The sequence below is a fragment of the Hemitrygon akajei genome, chromosome 8 (assembly GCF_048418815.1).
Source record: "Hemitrygon akajei chromosome 8, sHemAka1.3, whole genome shotgun sequence".
NCBI lineage: Eukaryota > Metazoa > Chordata > Chondrichthyes > Myliobatiformes > Dasyatidae > Hemitrygon > Hemitrygon akajei.
In genome coordinates this window covers 27,954,487-27,976,810 of record NC_133131.1, presented here as the reverse complement: position 1 = coordinate 27,976,810, position 22,324 = coordinate 27,954,487, and the positions used below count along the sequence as shown (strand labels likewise).

General features: G+C 36.0%; 1 protein-coding gene across 2 annotated transcripts in view; it reads right to left on the bottom strand.

Annotated features, from left to right (window-relative positions):
• Window positions 1-22,324, bottom strand: part of usp32 (ubiquitin specific peptidase 32) — a 142,428-nt gene that overhangs the window by 68,101 nt on the left and 52,003 nt on the right. For both annotated transcript variants that reach the window (XM_073053493.1, XM_073053494.1), the window contains exons 3-5: window positions 21,803-21,908; window positions 10,601-10,719; window positions 588-747 (exon numbers count right to left, since the gene is read on the bottom strand). In XM_073053493.1, coding sequence (XP_072909594.1) covers window positions 588-747; window positions 10,601-10,719; window positions 21,803-21,908 — 385 coding nt within the window. The remainder of the gene's footprint in view (window positions 1-587; window positions 748-10,600; window positions 10,720-21,802; window positions 21,909-22,324) is intronic.

Genomic DNA, 22,324 nt, shown 5'->3' with positions numbered 1-22,324 from the left:
AGAATCTTATGTGACTACCAAGCTTCCAGATTCTGTGTAGATGAAAAGACTAATTTTGTATAAAACAAACTTTCTTTGAGCAAATCAGATTATTAGTTATCCAATGTCACAAAATATAAATAGAGATGTAAAATCTTCCAAAAAACAGTTAAGATACTTATGTTTTATATTGAAATAATGATATTCAAATAATGTTGAAGAGATCACAAATGGGAAGCGAAAGTATTCAGGAGAAGTAGTGGGCAGTGCATCCACTTCTGATGTAATTGTAAGGGAAAGTTTACTGTTTTTTTCCATCAGTTAAGTTAATCCTGAGACACATTTACATTTGTGTCATGGGCAAATAGTAACACCCATTTCAATCATCTGCTTGTTGAGGTAAAAAGCAGAGAGAGAGAAAAAAAAGACTTAAAATAAAGCAAAAGCAAGCATGGATAAATAGATTCTTCACCAAAAACACGGGGACTGCCTGCAAAATTTAATAAGATTTCATCCAGCTGCACCTCAAACGCTAGTAGTAAATAACTAGGTTGTCAACAAATTTAATATCACTGATTCCAACTCAGTTTTAGAGAAAAAATACTTACAATGTGTGACTCCAGCCAGAGTTTGATAAAAGGTTGGGGTATCACTATCATCAGTAAGAGTGATACATACTCCCCCCGAAAGCAGCCAGCGAGCAAACGTGAATGCGTCCTTATTCTGAAGGAGCCAATTCTTGAATTTCTCATAATTTACCTTTTCTCCCTGAAATAAAATGAAAATATTAAATTGGAATTGTTTTCACACCAAGATCAACATATTCATACAGAGAACTGAAATTCAGAATTTAATCATAATTAAAATTAACACAAGTAACCCGAGTTATCACAGGGTCTGTGTTGAGTTTGTGAATATGGATAGCATTAATTCAATAGCAAAATAGTGGATCATCTGTATTTCAGTTTCAGAGACTGAAATATACACTGTCTCAACATTAAGCAAATACCAAATGTTTGAAGAAGTTTTAAAAATGTTTCTAAATGTTATTTTATATATCTGACATAATTTATGATCTCCACATTTGAGAGAGCACCTTCAGCAGCATGGTGAGAAAAAATTAGAAAAATAGAGTGGATACGGATATATATATATGCACACACACACACACACACTTAAAGGGTATTTGCCTATATACATACATATATACAAAAAAATGAGTAACAAATTCTGTATTTAAATGAAATAGAGAACGAATCAGAACACTACTAATACTACCACAGTATTATAAAACTGTTTAAGTTCCTAACCTATTGATAGAGGAATTCATGTGCATGGCATTCTTTTGACCGCAAATGAACAAAATCAGCACAGACACCCTGAGCAGATCATGGACTGCCTTCATATAATGCTGTCGACAATTCCATCTCCAAAATCTTCATTTTCATTTTAACATTTAAGATGATTGACGATACCTTCAAATTCTTTATAGTTTCTTAACTTCTAGTGAAATGGTTACATTTTCACTTCCGGTTGTTTCTGGCATCTCCAAGCCTGACTGCTTGAAATCGTCATGAGCAGATCTCTAAATGATCTTACTGTTTATTTTTCACCAACAATCAGTGACGAAAGTAGCTTTTTTTTGTTTTTTAAATATAAATATAAACATACGCAACTGCTGCTATTTAAAAACTATTCACTCAAAGCACGCTGTTGTGTCTAACGGCCATACATGTGCACACAACTGGCACTAATTATAAATGCTCTGCAACAGTTAAATGCCATAGTGTCCCAAGTAAGAGAAACCCAGCTATTTTCACAATTAGTTTTTATTCTTTATGAGTTGTCCCAAATAAGCAACTACACTGATGGTCCAATTAACTGAAATCCACTGTATTTAAAAATATGTGGGTTGTATGCTGACAGGAGATCCAGTGCTATTAAAGCAGTCATTGTTTTGGAAACCATTAGGTAATCAGAAAAAGTGCTGATCATCACAGAAGATATTTTGAGAAGAATGACCTCAACTATAATATAAACTTAGGTAGTGCATTAAAAAGTATAACATAAAATCTGAAAGCAAAGCAACTTGGAAACCAATAACCTTATTTTCCTAATCTGTTGGAAGCAATGAACATATTCCAAGAGGAATTTACCCCTAATGAGAAGTAGCCTCCAGCCTGATCATATGAACATTGATTTCTCGAGCTTCCGTTAATGCACCCACCCCCCCTTCCCCTATTTCCCTCTCTCACCTTATCACCTCCCTCTGGTGCTCCTCCTCTCTTTTCTTTCTTCCACTGTCTTTTGTCCTCTCTTATCAGACACCCCCTTGTCCAGCCCTGTATCTCTTTCACCAGTTAACTTCCCAGTGTTTTTCTTCACCCCTCCCCCCCACCGCTGGTTTCACCTATCAGCTTGTGGTTCTTCCTCCCCTCTCCCCACTTTCTTACTCTGTCTCCATCCTTTTTTTCCCCAGTCCTGATGAAGGATCTTGGCGTTCACTGCACTGTTATCCATAGATGCTGCCTGGCCTACTGCATTCCTCCAGCATTTTGTTGCTTGGATTTCCAGCATCTTCAGATGTTGTCTTATTTGTGAAGTAGATTTGCTTTTGGATTTGTAAGTACAACCTGATACACCTTCAGCAGGCAGAGGAACTGCACACACTTGGTCTCCATTACCAAGTCCACAAAGAGTCCAACTTGAAAGAGCAGACAGAAAATTGTTGCCAAAGCTTAAATCAGCAAGTTTGGGAATCACTTTACCCATGGGTTTAAGATGAGTGGTGTGATGAAAAACTCATTATATTTTGAAACACTTGGGGAAAACTGCAATCAACATACGGACCTTTTAAATGTATTCAGCCCCAAACCCTATGTTCACATAAATGATTATTACAACGAGGAATTTTGCTCAATGTAAATGAAAATTTTTATTTCTAAATCACATGCTCTGTTCCCTCCACCCCCACACAATATAGCCAAAAAAAAACAGGGAAAACTGTAAAGCATGAATAACTAAAAATTCAAAAATTGAAATGTCAGCAGTTCAAAAGTATTCACTTCCCCCCCACTCCACCCTTTGCTCAGTACTTAGTTGAACAATCTCTCGCAGCTATTACAGCCAGTATTTTTTTAGGATAAGTCTCCTGTAGCTTTGCACAGCGTGATGGAGCAAGATTTGACCATTCCTCCTTGCACAATTGCTCAAACTGTGCCAGGTTAGTTGAGGAGTGGCAGTGGATAGCAATCTTGAGGTCTTGCCAGAGATGCTTAATATGGTTAAGGTCAGGACTCTGACTGGGCCACTCAAGAAGTGTTCTTTTGTTTTCGTCCTGATTTGCTGTGTTGAGAACCTACTACACTGTTGGACCTTACAAAGGGAGGGGTATTTATTTTTATGAATTCATAGAAAACCAGAGATCCTTCAATTTTCTACAACAACAAATTGGGTGAGTTGGTAAGGTGTATAACTGCATTGCAACTGAGGAAAGTTAGCCTAGTAATTACAAAAGGGGATGAATACTTCTTCATCCTCACAATTTTAGTTTTAAAATTTCAGTAAATTTGTGATTAGGTTTTGATTTTTTTTCTTTTAACTTGGCATGATGCACAATACTTTGTAGATTAGCTAAAGAAATCCCATTTCTATACATTTTAAATTTAGAAAATGAGTCAGTAAAATGTGAGGTGGGGGCTGAATACTTTTTCAAGGCACTGTACAGAAGTGATTGTATGAAAGCAGACCATTATCTGCACTAGGTGCAGGAGCATAAAATTACACTGCACACTAGGTGCACTGTACATAAAATTAATTAAATTTCAGAGAATGCTTTAGATCTCTATCGACAGCTTTCTGTGCCATTTATAAATTTCAGAGTAATTTGAAGTGAGAACAGTTCACAAATAGCCTAAGCTCATTATAATTCAATTAATTTCTGTGATTCCAATAGCTTAAAAACTTAAGAACTGTCAGCAGGTTCACAATGTGATGTTAAATAACCCAGATGTGTAACTCAAAATTTGCAGTTAAGATTCAGGATGTAATGATACAATAAAAAATACCTTTGTTACAACAATAAAAATAGGGTAACCAAAAAATCATGTTGCTAGCTGTGCTCAGATTCCTTTATAGAGAATATTTTAATAATAATTCCTTTAAAACATAGGAGTCTTCTTTTTAAGTCAAAACAGCACAATAATCACATTAAATGTTAATTTCACTTTACATCCATCTTGTCCATTAATAGTAATTAATTTTCAGCTGTTCTTAAATATCTCAGCCTCAACTGGAAATAATACATAGTTCTGTAAAAAAGAAAGAGCTTGCGCACAGGTTTAATAACAAAATCATTTTGATCCAAATTTCTAATTTTTCAATGTATAGCCAGCAAATTTTAAATTTTAACAACAGAGGAATTAATCCAGTGTACACTGCTGTGTTCTTTTGACTGACTGTAAATGAATAAAATTAGCTCATGCACCTAAGTGCCAGATAATAGTCTGCTTTCTTACAATCCTCTGAATGACTGAATCTGCCAATTCTTTATTTTTATTGTCATATTCAAGATGATTGTTGATACGTTCAAATTGTTTGTAGTTCCTAACTTAAGTAGTGAAATAATTTCATTTTTAGTCCTGGCCATCTCTCACAACTATCAGTGACAAAAATCACTGCTTTTTGAGCACAATCACACGCAACTAATGCTATTTAAAAACTATTCACTCTAAGTACAGTGTAGAGTTTAACAGCCACACAAGTGCATGTGACTGATTCTAGTTTAAAACTTCAAGTCTCCTGCTCCAGTTAAGGGCATTTTGTCCCAAATAAACTGCTGCCCTGATTAACTGATTGCCTTATTAACTGGAATCCACTGTATATGCTTACTACAATGTATTTGAAAAGTGTCTGCCTAGATTTACATCATGAATTCTACAACTATAAAATTACGAACATTAAAATAAGCTGGTTTTCTACTCCGGTTCTGGTGACAAGTGTACCGGGATACCCATTTCAACAATGTAATATGGTTTCCTAGCTTTCAAGTAATTTTATGTAAATTTAAGAATACACGCATCAGCATCAAAGGGATTGTGGCTCCAAAGTAAATTACTTTGTTAATTATTTTGGAAGATTTTTCACTTAATGATGACATTGAAAGAAAGACATGTTGGAAAACTCTTGAGCAAGCTGTAATTCAAGTAATTGGGAAAGACTCAGATCTCTAGATAAGTTAGGGATCTGTGTTTTACTGAAAAAAGACACTATGCTGCAGAAGTGGATGTAATCAATCCCAGTGAATGCTAGGTTGAAGATAAATTTTATCTTCATTAAAAGTACATCTAATAATTTTATTATCAGCCCATCTATATTCCTTTGAACACCAGATTGTTAACTGATTCATCAGAAACTGGAGAAGGAGATGAATGTATGCTTACCCTCTGGCTTCTTGAATGAAAAAAAAAACACCTAGTATTTAGGTTAAGCATATCTGGAGATAGTAGGAATTCAAGGAAACGCATTTTGAAGTAATTCAGGTGAGGTTGGAAGCTGCTCATAATCAAATATCTGATTCACACTGCACCCAACTGACGCCTTTCATCTTCAACTGCGTGGATTTCAATGAGTTCTACTAACTATGAATGGATTGTCGAAACATTCTGCAATTAATTTAAGTTGTCACATAGTGCTTTGCCTTGTGAAGTAAAGGTGACCATTCTTGCACAGTGAGTGCAAGGGTAAGGGTTGATAATTTTAAGATCAAAAGGAATTATAGAAGCATTTACAGCCCTTGGTAATGCTGAGATTTAATTTCTTTATGTTCATACTGATGACAACTGTAAATTTTCATTCAGGGATCAGATTATTTTCTATTATTGTTTCTTCTCTGACAACAAAAGAAACAAATTCTCCCAAACCCTCCTGAGGGAAATCCCAATTATGTACATAGAAAAGAAAGTAGCCAAAGATAAAGAAAGAAATAAATCACAAAAAAACATTACTTCACTTTCACTTTCCTCTTTCACTTGTAAAAGCATATTAGGTAATATAGTATGACATTCTGAAATTTTGCAATTTCTTTATAAACTGTTGTATCCAAGTTTCTTAGTTCTTTGGAGTACTTTAGAAAAACCTTGAAATCTTTGGAAAAAAAAATTCCTACCGCAGTCATTATAGTTATTAAATATTTGAGATGGAAGACTTTACCCTTAATCATTTACAAATGGTCTGCATATTCTGCTACCTAAAACGTGCAGACCAGCTACCAACTCACTCCTCTATTTCAAGCTATAGTTTTACCATTAAGAGATTGGCAATCAATTCATTTGATAATGCTGCTGGTATTGATCACCAGTCTCAATAACTAACAAACTTATTTGGACCCAATTTTATTTAAATTCTTAAATAACAAATGGCATACTTTGCAAATATGATTTCAGTCATATTAAATTAATAATCAACTCTGATAAACCTTCTTCTAGGTGCTTTCGTGGCCTCTGACATTCTAAAGATGTGCTGGTAGATTACCCGACTACTGCAGATTTCCCCTTGGTATCGGTGAATGACAAAATAATCAAAAGGGAACATTGGTGTACACGTGGAAGAGAAGTTGTTGCAGGTAAATAAGATGAGGATGAATGAGACAGGGACTGATGGAATTGAACTGCTGCAAGTTGATGTGAACTCCATGGGCTAGATGGCCTTCATGTCATATTAAGTACATTTAATTTGTCAAAATTTAAATTGTGTTATAAAATATTAAACCAATTTTTGCATTATAAACTTATGTTTTCATAGTTCCATATTAACTTAATTAAACCACATTACTTATCAATGTGATGTCTATTTGCTGGTTTCTTTCAGTAATGTGTTAGTTTCTTCTGGTAACATAATTGTAAAGAAAATCAATGTGCAATCATTATCCCAGGTACTTTACATACAATATTCTGTCTGGCTTGCAGAAGTTCCCACAAAGATTGGCACTGTGTTTGGCAAAATTATTGAAATAAAGCTCCGGTCTAAAATAAACCTCAAACTGAGGAAAATTAGTAAGAATTCTTTATGGTATAAAACTATTAAATAATATTACATACATCACTGAACAATCCAGTTAAAAATATCACACTAACATAATTTCAAAACCAGACACTTGCGCTATGATTTCAATGTAACCAAAATGCCTCAGAAAGCCTCACACCAACAGAATCAGATAAGAAACTCATGAATCCTACTTTAATCAAATGTTTAAAGCTACAATACAAATGATTGCCAATGAAAATATTCACGTTAATGACGTAAAGCTATTACTTACCAAATGTGCCACCATTCTTTAAATAATCCGTTTTTTTACTTATTCAAAGAGAGATTATTTTTTATAATATCCAGCACACAGTCTTTTCACCCATCAGGGCACATACATATTACAAATTTACTCTACACAACAGAGGTAGAATCGATTATGAATTGCATTCTTTAATACGTGCACTGTCAAGGAATTTCTCCCTCTAAATCAGTCTGCAGTGATTAAATACACATGTGTGCGCACTTGTTGGGGGAAACCCCAATAGGAATCACACAAATAACTATGAAAGAGGAACCTAAAACATCCAATGAATGTGATTACAGCTGGCAATGCTCAAAATTCCTATTACGTAATCAGTTATTTTGTCAATCTTTGCTCCTCCCCAAATGTGATCTTAAAGGCAAAAGAGTGGTCAGAAGTATTGAGAGGAAAGTTTTTTTTTTATTCACACTGACTGACATCATCACATACACTGGCCAATACTAGTTTGCATAAGTAGGAACTACTTTGACATATAGTAAAACTTTAAATTCCTTTTTTTTGACAAAGCACACTTCAATTTAAAGCCAAAGAAAAATGTTGATAGAGCAAAAAAAAAATTATATTTTACAATGCACCCCTAATGTACCAAAAAGTGACAAGGCCGGTTCATGTAAGAGTTCTCAATCAAAATATGGCATTGGGTACATTTTATATTTGGGTGGATGATCAAGAACTTTAACGAAAGTCTATTTTCTTGAAGAACAAAAATGCCACAGAGGTGGGGAAATTTCAGAAGAGTTGGCCAGTTGAGGGGACAGTTGCCAAATATAAAAGTTGAACTCAGTTCAGACCTTTAGAACTGTGGGGAAATGAGAATAAAAAGTAAATTATTTCTTCACTTGCTCTGTGTACAAAACTGGACTCCAGAATTAGACCTTTTTTTAAAAAACCTTATTGTACCTCAATGAAGTGTGCAATGATTTGATCTGTATAAACAGTATGCAAGCCAAACTTCTCACTGTATCTTGGTACATGTGACAATAACAACCCTGTATCAATAGTCTTTACTGAAAAATGTCATAAAAAGATCCATTTGAGTTTATTTTTGACAACAATGGTATAGTATTATGTAAGCACTATTTACTACTTCTAAACATAGAGATTCACAAACATAAGATACCTTCACTTCTTGGGCAGACTAGAAAGATTTTAATGTCAGTTTACCTCCATAAAAGTGCCACTACTCCCTCTCCTATTTATAGAAGTTCTGAAAATAAGCATTTATTGCAGGTAAGAAAATGTAAGCAGTTGTGAGGATACAATGGAGTACTGTGTGCAGTTTTGGGCTCCTTATTTAAGAAAGGATGTGCTGACATTGGAAAGGGTTCAGAGAAGATTCACTAGAATGATTCCAGAAACGAGAGGGTTAAGATATGAGGAACATTTGACTGCTCTTGGACTGTACTCCCTGGAGTTTAGAAGAATGAGGGGGGACCTCATAGAAACATTTCGAATGTTGAAAGGCATGGACAGAGTGGATATGGCAAAGTTGTTTCCCATGGTGGGAGAGTCTAGTACGAGAGGACATGACTTAAGGATTGAAGGGTGCCCATTCAGAACAGAGATGCAAAGAAATTTTTTTAGTCAGAGGGTGGTGAATCTGTGGAATTTGTTACCATGGGCAACAGTGGAGGTCAAGTCATTGGGTGTATTTAAGGCAGAGACTGATAGGTATCTGAGTAGCCAGGGTATCAAAGGTTATGGTGAGAAGGCGGGGGAGTGGGACTAAATGGGAGAATGGATCAGCTCATGATAAAATCGTGGCGCAGACTCGATGGGCCGAATGACTGACTTCAGCTCCTTTGTCTTATGGTCTAATTTAGTGGTTTTATATTAAAACCAGATGATTGGAGAATACCTTGAACATTGTCCCTTCAGCTTTACTATAACAGATGGAAAAGTCAAATTGAGATATGGGCAAATCATTTGTGAAAACAAATGTGCATTATTTATAAGGTTCATTGTGCAAGCAGAAACAAAGACCAGAAAAAGCAGGTGCAAAATACAGGTAAAGACAACTACCGTCAGATTTTACGTTTTTCACCTCTTGCTTACCCAAACTAATTGCTCACCCATTTGTTGTTCGTTTCCATGCTTCACATTCCTCCAACTGTCCTGCCCATTCTTCCTTGAGTGTAAGTCAGTTCATCTATTTAAAATCTTCCATATTACCGTAGATTCCGGATTTTAAGCCGCTACTTTTTTCCCACATTTTGAACAGCTTTGAACTTTGCGGCCTATAATCCAGAGCGGCTAATGCATGGTTTTTTTTCATGCCGCCTCGTAAACATTTTGCCTCATAACAGTAGACCAATAAAATTGATGAGTAGTTCACAGAGGTCCAATGAAATTGTACGATAAATCAAGCGCACTTTCACAATTAAATTATTGTAAATCAGTCATTTGTACTCACCCTCATCAACATGGAAAACACTCGAAGCATTGTGCTGCCTTATGGCAGTTACTTAGTTTATAATATTTTCGCTTAGTAATTCATTTTCTAGTTAAAGTTAGAAGAGTTTTAACTATATTTGTTTTCTGTACTACATCGCGGGATGCTATGACGTCACACCCGGTTTCGCGGTGTCTTGTGGGAAAATGCCGGTTTGCGATGAAACGGGACGGAGGGAGGGAGCGCATTACGCGAGCGGCTTTGGATCTGAGCGAACGCTGCTTTTAAGTTAAAGGTGATCAATAACTTTTCCTGGTAGGCTGCAATATATATATTTTTTTTACCAGTCGTTAGGAGATATTGGAATGTTGTTCAGTAAAGAAGTATACGCAACGTATATTTAAAAGTAGCCGAGTTACGGGCCCGGTTCGAAAAAAAGCATTTGCAATATGTATTTGTTTTTGTTACCATATGGATTTAATTAAAAGTTAAAAAAATCCTCACGTGTAATATCTTTCTGTGTAAATATCTCATATTACAACGTGGGACACCTGCGGCCGAAAATCCGGTGCGGCCTAAAATCCGGTGCGGCCTAAAATCCAGTGCGGCCTTTACAATTAAAAAATTGATTTTATTTCTAAAATTAGAGCCAGCGGCTTCTAATCAGGTGCGCTCTGTAGTCCGGAATCTACGGTAATTACTTGCAATTCTTTCTCCTTCATTGCACATCCTACTTCCCCATCTTCTTTCTTATAAGCAGCTCATTGCTCACATTTTTTTCATAAAAGGGTCACAGGTAAAATATTAATTTGCAACTCCTTTGTTTTGTTTCTAATTTGAATTTTTGGATCAATTCACATGCAAAGCTTTAAAATGCCTACCTCCATAAAGCACTTTTTGACTCCAAGCTGAACCTCTCCATCACAAGCTCGTAACATTGTTTCCATCTCCTCTCGTACAACATAGCTCCCAGATTCATTAGCAAAGAGGTTAAAAATATCTGTAACACAAATATACAAATTAAAATGCTGTTCATAAAACATCTTCATTTTTGATGGAAGTGGTGGTTTATGTCATCATTTTCTCCCCCATCTACTTCGGCACCTTAAATCCAGACAGTAAAAATATCGATCAGAGGTAGAATGCAACAATCTCAGTGGATGCTTTTTTTCCGAGCAGTTAAATTCAGCTGAAGTTTCCTTGTACTTTCCTAAATATGTATTAAAATACCATATCATATCTATGTAATTTTAATAGATGATTTTGGTTACTATTAGTATTAAGAACAAAGTGACACTTTTATAATAAACAGGCTTTTATCTCTGTTATTTCTATTGTTTCTTCACCTGGAGGAGTCTCACTAAGGCCGCAAATAAAAGTGAGATGTACAGTATATGCTAACTATTCAGTATTCCAAAACAAAAGCTTATTAGAAAAAGTTTTCAATATAAATGACAGGCACTATTCAAAGAACTTAGATTATATAACTTCCTCATCTATCTCTGCATGAAAACAAAGATAGAAATATTGCTTCACAATTTAAATGATGATATTAATGACACTTCTGGAACATCACTGAGATCAATCCCAGATGATTTTGTGGAATTGTACAGCATGGAAGTAGTCCCTTAAGCTGAATTTATCATACAGACCAAAATGCCTACCTTAGCTAGTTGCATCTGCCTATCTTGAGGCCATATCCTTCTAAAGCTTTTTAAACTATGTGTCTGTCCAAACATCTTTTAAATGTGGTAATCTTTACAGACAGACATACTTTATTGATCCTGAGGGAAATTGGGTTTCGTTACAGCTGCACCAACCAAGAATGGTGTAGAAATATAGTAATATAAAACAATAAATAATTAAATAATAATAAGTTAATCATGCCAAGTGGAAATAAGTCCAGGACCAGCATATTGGCTCAGGGTGTCTGACACTCTGAGGGAGGAGTTGTAAAGTTTACAACCTCTGTGGTAATTTCCTCTGACAGATTTTTCCTTATATGCACCATCCCTGAATGGAAAACTTGTCCCTCAGGTTCCCTTTACACATTTCCCCTCCACCTTTTGACTGGGATAAAGAATGTGACCACTTATCTTAACTGTACCCCTTCTACATATTGCTCCTCTAATTTAAATCTGTCTTTTCCTACTTGACAATACAGTAAACAAATTATTTGCTCTAATAGTCTTAATAACAGGGTGTTCCATATTTCAGCAAAATGAAGAAATTTTATTTTATTACTTGTGAACATCCCTTTCCTCACAAGCTCCTTACACCAATTACCTAAGGAATACAACTTTTTAGCTCCGTCTAAATTTAAAGCAACAATACAATATCCTTCCTTGGTTTATTAGGAGAGGAATTAATGTATTTTGTTCTGAAATAAACACTGTTCTATGCACCAGAAAGTTAATGTAAGAAAAGAATTAATGGAAAGAGATTTAATAATATTGGGCAATTTTAACTATCTGAAAAACATTGAAATAAATAGAAAAGATCTTAACCTTAAGAGTGTTCAAGACATTTAATGGAGGGAGGATTTGGACTAGTAAATGAAAGCAGATTGCTTCTATTGACAATGGATTGATGATCTGAGCACTAGGTTCAGGGAGACAGGCAAAAGGAAATCAAGTAATTTTGATTCATAAGATTAGGATTTGGATTTGGTTACTACAATGATATAGTACAGATAAATCTGTTTTACTGGTGTTCAGATAATGGATATTCACCCTTGTTTAATTCACAAGTTACTACCCAAAAATCGGAATAAAATTTGTCCACATGAATGTGAAAAAAACTAAATAAATCACTAATTCTTTGACCTGTTTTTAGCTGCATGCACAGGTGATACACCTTTAAATAATGGAAATTCACAATACAGACCATTTTCCAGGAATGCAATTCCCTGTAATGTTGATGCATGTACTAGTCTTGAAATGCAGTATACCTAACACTGTCCTGACGAAGGGTCTTGGCCCAAAACGTCGACAGTACTTCTCCTTATAGATGCTGCCTGGCCTGCTGTGTTCCACCAGCATTTTGTGTGTGTTGTTTACCTAACATTAGTGTTTATTTATATATATTAAATACCTCTTTGAAAAGATAAAGAGAGGAGTCATACTCTTTGTGAAGTGTCGGCACAGACTCACAGAAATGAATGGCTTTCTCCTGCACTCCACTGTCATATAAACCTATAGTACTTGACGATCATTGAAGAGGAATAACTAAAATGTATCCATGGCTTTAAGAACCTGCAATTTTAACAACCACAGAAATCAGGCTAACTGGCCTATAATTTCCTGCCTTTTGCTTCTCTTCCTTCTTACAGACAGGAGTGACACGAGTGATTTTTCAGCCCCCTGGAACCATTCCTGATTCTAGTAATTCTTGAAAGATCATTACCAATGCTTCCACAATCTCTTCAGTTACCTCTTTCAGAGCCCTGGGTTTAGTCCATCCCGGTCCAGGTGACTTATGCACTTTCAGACCTATCAGCTTCCCGAGCACCATCTTCTTAGTAATGACAACCACAATCACTCTTCCCTCTGATTTTCTAGCACTCTTCTGGTAGTTCAATGCCCACTCTCACCTCTTTTACTCTTTATATATCTGAAAATACTTTTGGTAGCTTTTTTTAATATTATTACTAGCTTAGCATCCCTTATCCCACTATTGACTTTTTAGTTTGTCTTTATAAGCTTTCCAATCCCTTAGCTTCCTCTAAGCTAGATCCTGAACCACTGGGATTTCCAAATTGTTGAACCGTAGACTTTTAATGTACATCTATAATCTCAAGATGTAATGAAGAATAATTTTTGATAGAGGCATTATAAGTAAAATTAAAATAGCAGACAATCAATAATGGGAATAACAATATTAAAATAGAGCAAGCAAATTAAAAGGCAAAAGACAAGCAAATATCAAAATTAAATGGTTATTGCTTAATAATGAAACAAGTACATTTAGAAATGGCCATTCAGGGGTTAGGAAGGGAAATTGTAGGTTTACGAAAAGGTTAACAGTACTCAAAATGATTGATCTTATCCTGATGACAAGCACAACTGGCTGTTACAAGTCAAAAATGTCAGATTATCTGGTTTTAACTTAATCTTGTAACCTTCCAAAAACAATTCCAAAATTTTGCCATGTGATAGTGCATTCAGAATCAAAAGTGAAAAGGGCCAAATTGGGTAATTGGTGGAAGACGCAGAAATACAGAGATCTCATTGTGTAGTATTTTGGGCACAAAACCATATGAAGGATATTGCCTTTGCTATCTGTCACCTGAGACACACTGCAGCTTATTAACTTTCTAAATCAAGGAAGTAACTTAGAAAGTGGTTTGAAAAACAGCAAGGCTACAAATAAATTATTATTCAATAAGTGAATATCACCATTGGCAACAATAATTCAGCAAGCTCTTGAGACTGGCACAACTATGAAAGCACAACTAATCATAATGGCCTAACTTTTAACAGAGATTGTATAACAATAGCTTGCACTTCTTGACACTTAAAAAAACTAAGATTTGAAAGTATGTAGAAAAAAAGATTTCCTCTGGTGGTAGGAATTTAAAACAAGGAAGCACAATTGTAGAATTAGAACTGAACCATTTAAGAATAAAATCAAAAACATTTTTGTACTCGAGTGTGGTAGAAATCTTGATATCTTTGTGAGGATGGCCATGACAAATAGAATTTTAATAGACAAGGATATCCAAAAACATAAATAACTACATGGACTTGTGATTCAGATCGCCTAGGATAAAACCAAATGGCAAAACATACTCAAGAGATCACACTGGAATGACGCTTAAAACCAGTTAATACAGCGGCAGTTGTGGGTAAACCTTGAAATTGATTTCTTAAGAAAATTACTCATCATAAGGAGATGGACAAATTACAGGATTGTTATTTGAAGAAACAAAGTGAGGAGAAAAGGAAGTATGGTGAGCAAAATATCTGGATTTTTACATACTCTTTGAGAGGTTGGTCATGGCCAGAATGAACTCCTGCCTCAGCAAGAACCAGGATTCACTGCAATTTGCCTATCACCACAATAGGTTTATGGGAGATGCATTCTCAATGGCTCTTCATATGGCCTTAGATCACTTGGGCAATACAAACACCTAGTCAGGATGCTTTACATTGACTGTAGCTCAGAATTTAACACCATAATTCCCCGAGTCCTGATCAATAACCTACAGAACCTGGGCCTCTCTACCTCCCACTGCAATTGGATGCTCCACTTTCTAACCAGAAGACCACAATCTGTGCAGATTGATAATAATATCACTCCTCGCTGATGGTCAACACTGGCGCACCGCAAGGATGTGTCCTTAGCCTACTGCTCTACTCTCTCTATCCATGCCTGTACAACCACTGCTGGTAGAATCTCCGATGGTGTACAGGAGCGAGATATACCAGCTACTTGAGTTGTATTGCAGCAACAACCTTGCACTCAATGTCAGTAAGACCAAAGAGCAGCTTGTGGACTTCAGAAAGGGGAGGATGCAGAAACATGAACCAATCCTCAAAGGGATCAGAAGTGGGGATAGTGACCAATTTCAAGTTCCTAGGTGTCAAGATCTCTGAGGATCTAACCTGATCCCAACATAATCAATACAGTCACAAAGAAACAAGACAGTGACTATATTTCATTAAGAGTTTGAGGAGAATTTGTTTGTCACCTACAACACTTGAAAACCTCTACAGATGCACTGTGGAGAGCATTCTGACAGGCTGCATCACTGTCTGGTATTGGGAGCACAGGATTGAAAGTTACAGAAAGTTTTAAAATAAGTCAGCTCCATCTTGGGTACTAGCCTCTGTAGCATCCAAGACATCTTCAATAAGCGATGTAATCTGTTCTCATTGTTACCATCAGGGAAGAGATACAGACGCCTGAAGACACACACTCAGTGATTCAAAAACAGCTTCTTCCCCTCTGCCATATGATTCTTAAATGGACATTAAACCCATGAATACTACTTCACTTTGTTTATTATTTCTGTTTTTGTACTATATATTAATTTAACTATTTAATACATATATACTTACTATAATTGCTTTACTTATTTTTTTTCTTTTATCATGTATTGTACTGTATGGCTGCTGCTAAGTTAACAAATTACACGACATGCTGGTGATATTAAATCTGATTTTGAATACAAAGGTTAATAGATAAGATGTCAGGAGATCTCTTCAAAAAATCAAGGGGCAATGGAGACAAGAAAATTGATAAAAGTAAACATACTTAGCAATCAAGAAAAATAAACATATTATATTCAGAATATTAAAAAAATCAAAGCAGTTCAAACCATGCTCCCAGATTTTTATTCTTTCAAAACTACCGAAAGATAGACATGTTAGCAGAATAGGTAGGCAAATATTTTAAATGGAAAGCATGCTTTAAGCAAAAACAAAATCTGTATTTCTTACCATGAAACAGTGACTAAGCTTCAAATCACAATGCACAAAATGAAAATGGTGAATGCCACAAATGTTTCAGATGTCAAATAGCACCCCAGATAGTGACAAATCAACAGCCTCAATTTTAATGAAATGAAACCCCCCCCCCCGTCTGCACTCCCCAGACATGTTCCTATTGGCTATAATTTACCAGGTCTGAATCTGATTGGCAGATCTTGCTGGCCAATACCATTTTGGAAGTGAGTATCAAGCCTCAGAGCCTCAAATAACTCTAAAGAATGATGTTGACAGGTCAGGACAAGCCCTGTTCATATACCTCTTTTAACTGCAGGTATATTCATGCCTCAGCTTTATTATTCATCAAAGCTGCCTATTTTTTTTTAAAAACACATACAAAAACAAAGTGAAAAGCATCAAAATAAACTAACTTAAAATAAAGTCTAAAAGTGAAAGACAAAAGCATTACATCAATTAATAAACAACTTATTTCATTCTTTTGTTATTTTTCTCGCAGCAGTTCACCATTCAAAAAAATGATGCCAGGGCTACCTTAATCCATGATTCAAATTAATATTCCCTGGTGTTATGTTTTGGGGGATTCTAGCAAGGTCTAGATCACCTGCTGACTCAATGGATCCTAGCAGCAGACCACAGCTGACAAACTGCTGGTGGAGCCAGCAAGATTAGGATTTCTCCATTTATCCAAATGTCCTGAAACTTCCATGCAGTTGCATATAGGTTAACATTATAGATTTCTTGAAGAACTCTGGCAACACCTCTAAAATTGTAAGCTAGTCTTAACATTTTTATTCAATAACCATTCACCAGCATTGAGAAAGATCACTATTGCATACATTTTAAAATGCAGTGAATGAAAGACAATAAGGAGAGAAAAAGGAAGGTCTCTCATGCAAAACAGTTGAGACTGCATTTCAGAAAGGGATGAAGGAACAACACAATGAGACAGGGAACAAAGTGGAAAATTCTTGATTTCAGTCTTATTCAGGTTCCCTCCCTTACCTCCTTTTCCAGCATGCTGAATATTTATCATTGTTGCTTCTTTCTCATGAGTTCCAAGGAGAAAATTTCATTACATTTGCTGTGAGCTACCAGCCTGCTATCATTTGGTCTGTCTCCAGTTTCTTTATCTCCTCTTCAGGACTGTGGCACTGATTCTGACAAAGCCACCTTTTATGTTAGAGCTTTTAAGGGGTCTTCCACTATAGGGGACAGTGTACTCAAGAATACAAGCTCAGCTTTCCACAAATTGCTCCCTCGCTTTCTAACTCTCGCAAGGATTTGCTTGATCTTCACCATCCATTGCTTCAGATACTACACTCGTCGGGTCATTGCTCACAATCTCCGGCACTTTCAGCATGATGCCACTATCCAATGCACCCACCCCATCCCCCTCAGAATTCCTGTGGAATTGCTTCCATTAGATTGTTTTGATTTAACTACTCCTGTTCCTGTGGCATCTGTCTATCCGTACAACTAAATGAAGTGCATTACCTGCACTTACTTCTCTTTTTCCATATGTAAGCCCTCAACATTTCAAGTAATTTAATTGTACTTTTTTTTGAATTACATATACAATGTTTTTGGTGCTCCTTTAATAATGGTCTCCTTTGCACCAGAAATCAATGCAAATGGGATGATTGCAGTGCAGAAGAAACCTCATTCAAACATGATCAATCCTTTGTTAATTCTCTGGCTCACTTTCTTTCTACATCCCGTTCTCTGGCTCTTCTAACAAAACTCAACAGGAATTCAAGGAACAATGCTACAGCTTCTGACAAGGCTTGCTGCAGCCTTACAGATGGAATGCAATAAATTCAGAGTCAGCATTTCTATTTATGCTTAACTCACAGCTGATTGGTTGCTTGATTATTGTTCCACTAGCACTTTTTCACAGCCATGCCTTTTGACGTTTAGATTTCCCAACCCTTGCTCTTAATCTCAACTCTCCCACTTTTACCCATACTTTAAAAAAAATTAAGTTTTATCTCCAACTTTTTGTTTTAGTTCTAATGAAAAGGTATGGATTTGAAAGCCTTCCCTCACTTTTCCATAGTAGCTACGTTAGTTTTGAAGTGTTTCTAGCATGTTCTGGATTTACTTAACAAAAAACCCTTTTCGGCATTCAAGATTGAGAGAAGGTACTATATGAATAGAAGCTCTCCTGTATTTTCAAGGTAAAAGCATTAGAAGATTTAGATGTACAGTTAGACATAAGGGTTCAAATATACAATCCTCTGAAAATACAAGCAAAAATATATTTGAATATTAAAAACAAGAAGAGTCCAACAAAATTTCATATTTGGGTGAGAACTTAATTATAGGAAGCTTTTATTCCTAGGACAAGTTCCACTGAAATAGGGAATTAGCAAAAAGTTTTAATGAAGTTTTTATTTAAATGATAAATGCTTTTATAATGAGTGAATCGGGAATTTTTTTCACTTACCTGTGAAGTCAATGACAAGAGGTGATGAACTAAAAATACCACAAAGGCAATAAGCAAATGGATAGACGATACTTTTATTTAAATGGGATAAAACACCTCACTGTAGGTTAATTACACCAAAGATCACTGCATGCATCATTGAATGACATATGGAGCTAAAAATGATAAAAATATTTAATTGAAAAACACATACAAAAGGAATCCAGAGGCAAAAGGCCCTTTCTGGACATGATGAACCAACTGGCCTCCTACAATGCATTTCCACGATAAAAATGAGTTCTAATACTTCAATTGTGTGAATCACGCAAAAAGTAACAAATAGAGTAATGTGCTTCATTGGATATTTAACTGAATTAAAAGTTTTCTTTCACTGGGAAAGAATTGGATATCTTTTTGCTCTACCTACACAAAGTACTGAAATTTTATAGACGTACTTTCTCCCACTGAATATGGGAAACCAAACTACACAAAACTTATTAATTCTACAAGCATTAGAAATGCAATTCCAAGTACTAAAAGTTCATCATTAATACATGTAGATTTCCAAACATTAGTACTGTAAAGATTTTTTTTTAAAAAACATTCTTGAATTCCATAAAATTAAAGTGATAGGAGTAGAAGGGATAGGAGCAGAAACAGAAATTGATCAAGAGGTTAGCTGGAGGAGGGAAGTGTATAAAATGATTTCTCACAGATTGGTACCTGGCCCACTGAAATGATTAATATACTTTATTTATTTGCAGACAAGACAAACTTGCAGGCACAGAAAACGGATAGAATGATACCAAAATACTTCAAAAATGATACAGGCTGACTGGTGGAATGGAAGATGACATTTCTTATTTCATATAGCAAAATGTTGTGTTGCATCCAGACAGGAATTCTTACATTCTAACACAAGAGATAATGAAAAAAAAGGGGGTAAATGTCATTGAAAGTGGCAGGGCAGGATGGTAGTGTTTGGTAAACACATCTGGATTTTACACAGGCATAAAATATTGATGAACCTTTATAAGATAGTGTTTTAACCACAACAAATATTATTGAGTTCTGGGCACAACTCTGTAGGAAAGATGTAAAGAACATAAAAAATAGGAGCAGGAGAAGGCCATTTGGCCCATAGAGCCTGCATCGTCATTCATTAAGATCATGGCTGATCTGACCACGGACTCATCTCCACCTACATGCCTTTCCCCTATAACTCTTAATTTCCCCTACTATGAAAAAATCTATCCAACCTTGTCTTAAATATATTTACGGAGGTAGCTTTCATTAGCGCAGAGAATTCCACAGATTTACCACTCTCTGGGAAAAGCAGTTCCTCATCTCAGTCCTTAATTTACTCCCCCGAATCTTGAGGCTTTGTTCCCTAGTTCTAGTCTCACCTACAAGTGGAAACAACTTTCCTGCCACTATCTTATCTATCCTTTCATAATTTTATGTATCTACAAGATCAGCTCTCATCCTTCTGAATTCCAGTGAGTACAGCTGCAGGCAACTCAATCTCTCCTCAATTTAGGCCCCTCATCTCTGGAATCAAGCTCTGGAGAAGGTACAGAAGAGATTTATTAGGAAATTTGCAGGGCAAAAGTACAAAAGCCACCAGTTTTCCTTGGAACAGGGGTGGTTAGGAAGTGAAATGAGAAAGAGTTAAAACCATGAAAGATGAAGATAAAGTTTAAAGGTTAGCTTTAGTTGTCACTTGTATCTTGAAACATACTGTGAAAAGCGCCACTTGCATAGGGGATGTGCTGGGGGCAGCCCACAAGTATCACCATGCTTCTGGCATAAACATTGCACGCTCACAAACTACTAACCTTAACCCGTAGGTCTTTGGGAATGCAGGAGGGAACTGAAGTACCCCGAGGAAACTCTTGCGGTCATGGAGAGAACACACAAACTCCATACAGGCAGTGGTGGGAACTGAACCCCAGTCTTACAATGGGTACTCTGTAAAACTAATTGCTAAGCTGCTGTGACCACCCCCCCCCCCACCACCACCCATAATCTAAACATCACCAATGGAAAGTAAATACTCCATCGGTAAAGGAATCAATAACCAGAATAACAATTGTCAGAGAATTGCACAGTATGGAATCAGGCCTGTCAGACCAACAGGTCCACAGCTGATCAAAACAACACTCATTTTAGATAATCCCATTTGCCTATAATTGGTATATTCCCCTCAGACCTTTCCTATCCATGTACCTTTTAATCGTACCTGCATTTTCTCTGGCAGTTCGTTCCATATATGGATCACACTCCAGGTGAAAAAGTTGCCCCTCGGGTTCCTTCTCTTCCCTCTCACCCTAAGTCTATGTCCTCTATTTCTTGCTTTCTCAAAGACTATACATTCATCCTATTTATGGCCCTCATGATTTCATACACTTCAACAAGATCAAACGTCATTTTCCTACCCTCCAATGAAAAAAGGTCCCTGCTTATCAATCTCTCTCCATGGCGCAGTTCCTCAACATCCCAGCAACATCTTTGTGGATCACTTTTGCATTTTTTCCAGCTTCCAGTAGAAAGAAGATGATTGCCAAAAGAACTAAAGGTGACGTTGGGATCTGGAATGTATTGTTGGGATAAAGTAGGAAAGGGGTATTTGATCAGGAAAATAGGGAACCTGAAGAAGTATTTGATTAGAAAACTAATATGGCTGGATGGTAGGACAGTGGGATTACTCATGTTGCTCTTGCCTTTGGCCAACAAGGAAACAATGGTATAAATGGCTTCCTTATGTTCTGTATCCTTCCCATGACTCACAGTAAAATACCCAGAAGCAAGTGGTGTGTTAACAGCAACAAAACCATGTACTAGCAAAGTTAGAGTTAGCTATGAAAGCACAAGGTATGTGCAATATAAAATGAATAATATTGATGGGTGTTTATCACTGTGAAAGATGTGCTGTATAATCTATTTACTTATATTCTATTTCTCTATTTTCCTGGGGGTGCCTATAAGAAAATGAATCTCAAGGCTCTATACGGAATGCATACTTTGATAATAAATTTACTTTGAACTAAACAAATCCAAAACTACTCAGTAGTTAAGCTTAAAAAAACTCAATTCCCGCTTTATGCTTAAAATTTAGCAACTGTTCAATAAAAAATTCTAAAAGAACTCATCCGCGCTAGTAATAGTTGTCAAAACATTGTTTACCAGTATTTAGTAATACTTACACTTTGCCTTTTCTTCATCTCTTCCTCTTGTCAGGAGGACCAGCCCCACTATTAGATTATTAAAATGAAGACCTTTTGATGTTCCACCAAAAGAATGATAAATAACCTACAGAAATAGAAGCAAAAATCAAGAAATGGTGAATTACAGTCGAATTATTGTTTGAGGAATTTAGTCATTATGTATACATTTTACAACAATTTGATCTGCAGTATTATTTGCTAGTTGCATGATTTAATGAAATATTAATTATTTTCCATTAAAAGTATTTTACAAACATTTTAACCATAGGCTTCAGTATTCATAGATGTAAATTACTGTCCACCCCATGAGTGACCTGCATTCACAGATGGGATAATTATTTTTGAAACAGCACACTTTTCATATGTGTGCATTAGTTATGTGTTTGGGCAGCAATACAATGTTATAAAATGTTATAAGAATGCTGTTAAACAACAGCAAGCATATGATGTAATTCCACCAAAGCAAGCGTTTTGGCTGATTGGTATTACTGCAATGCAATA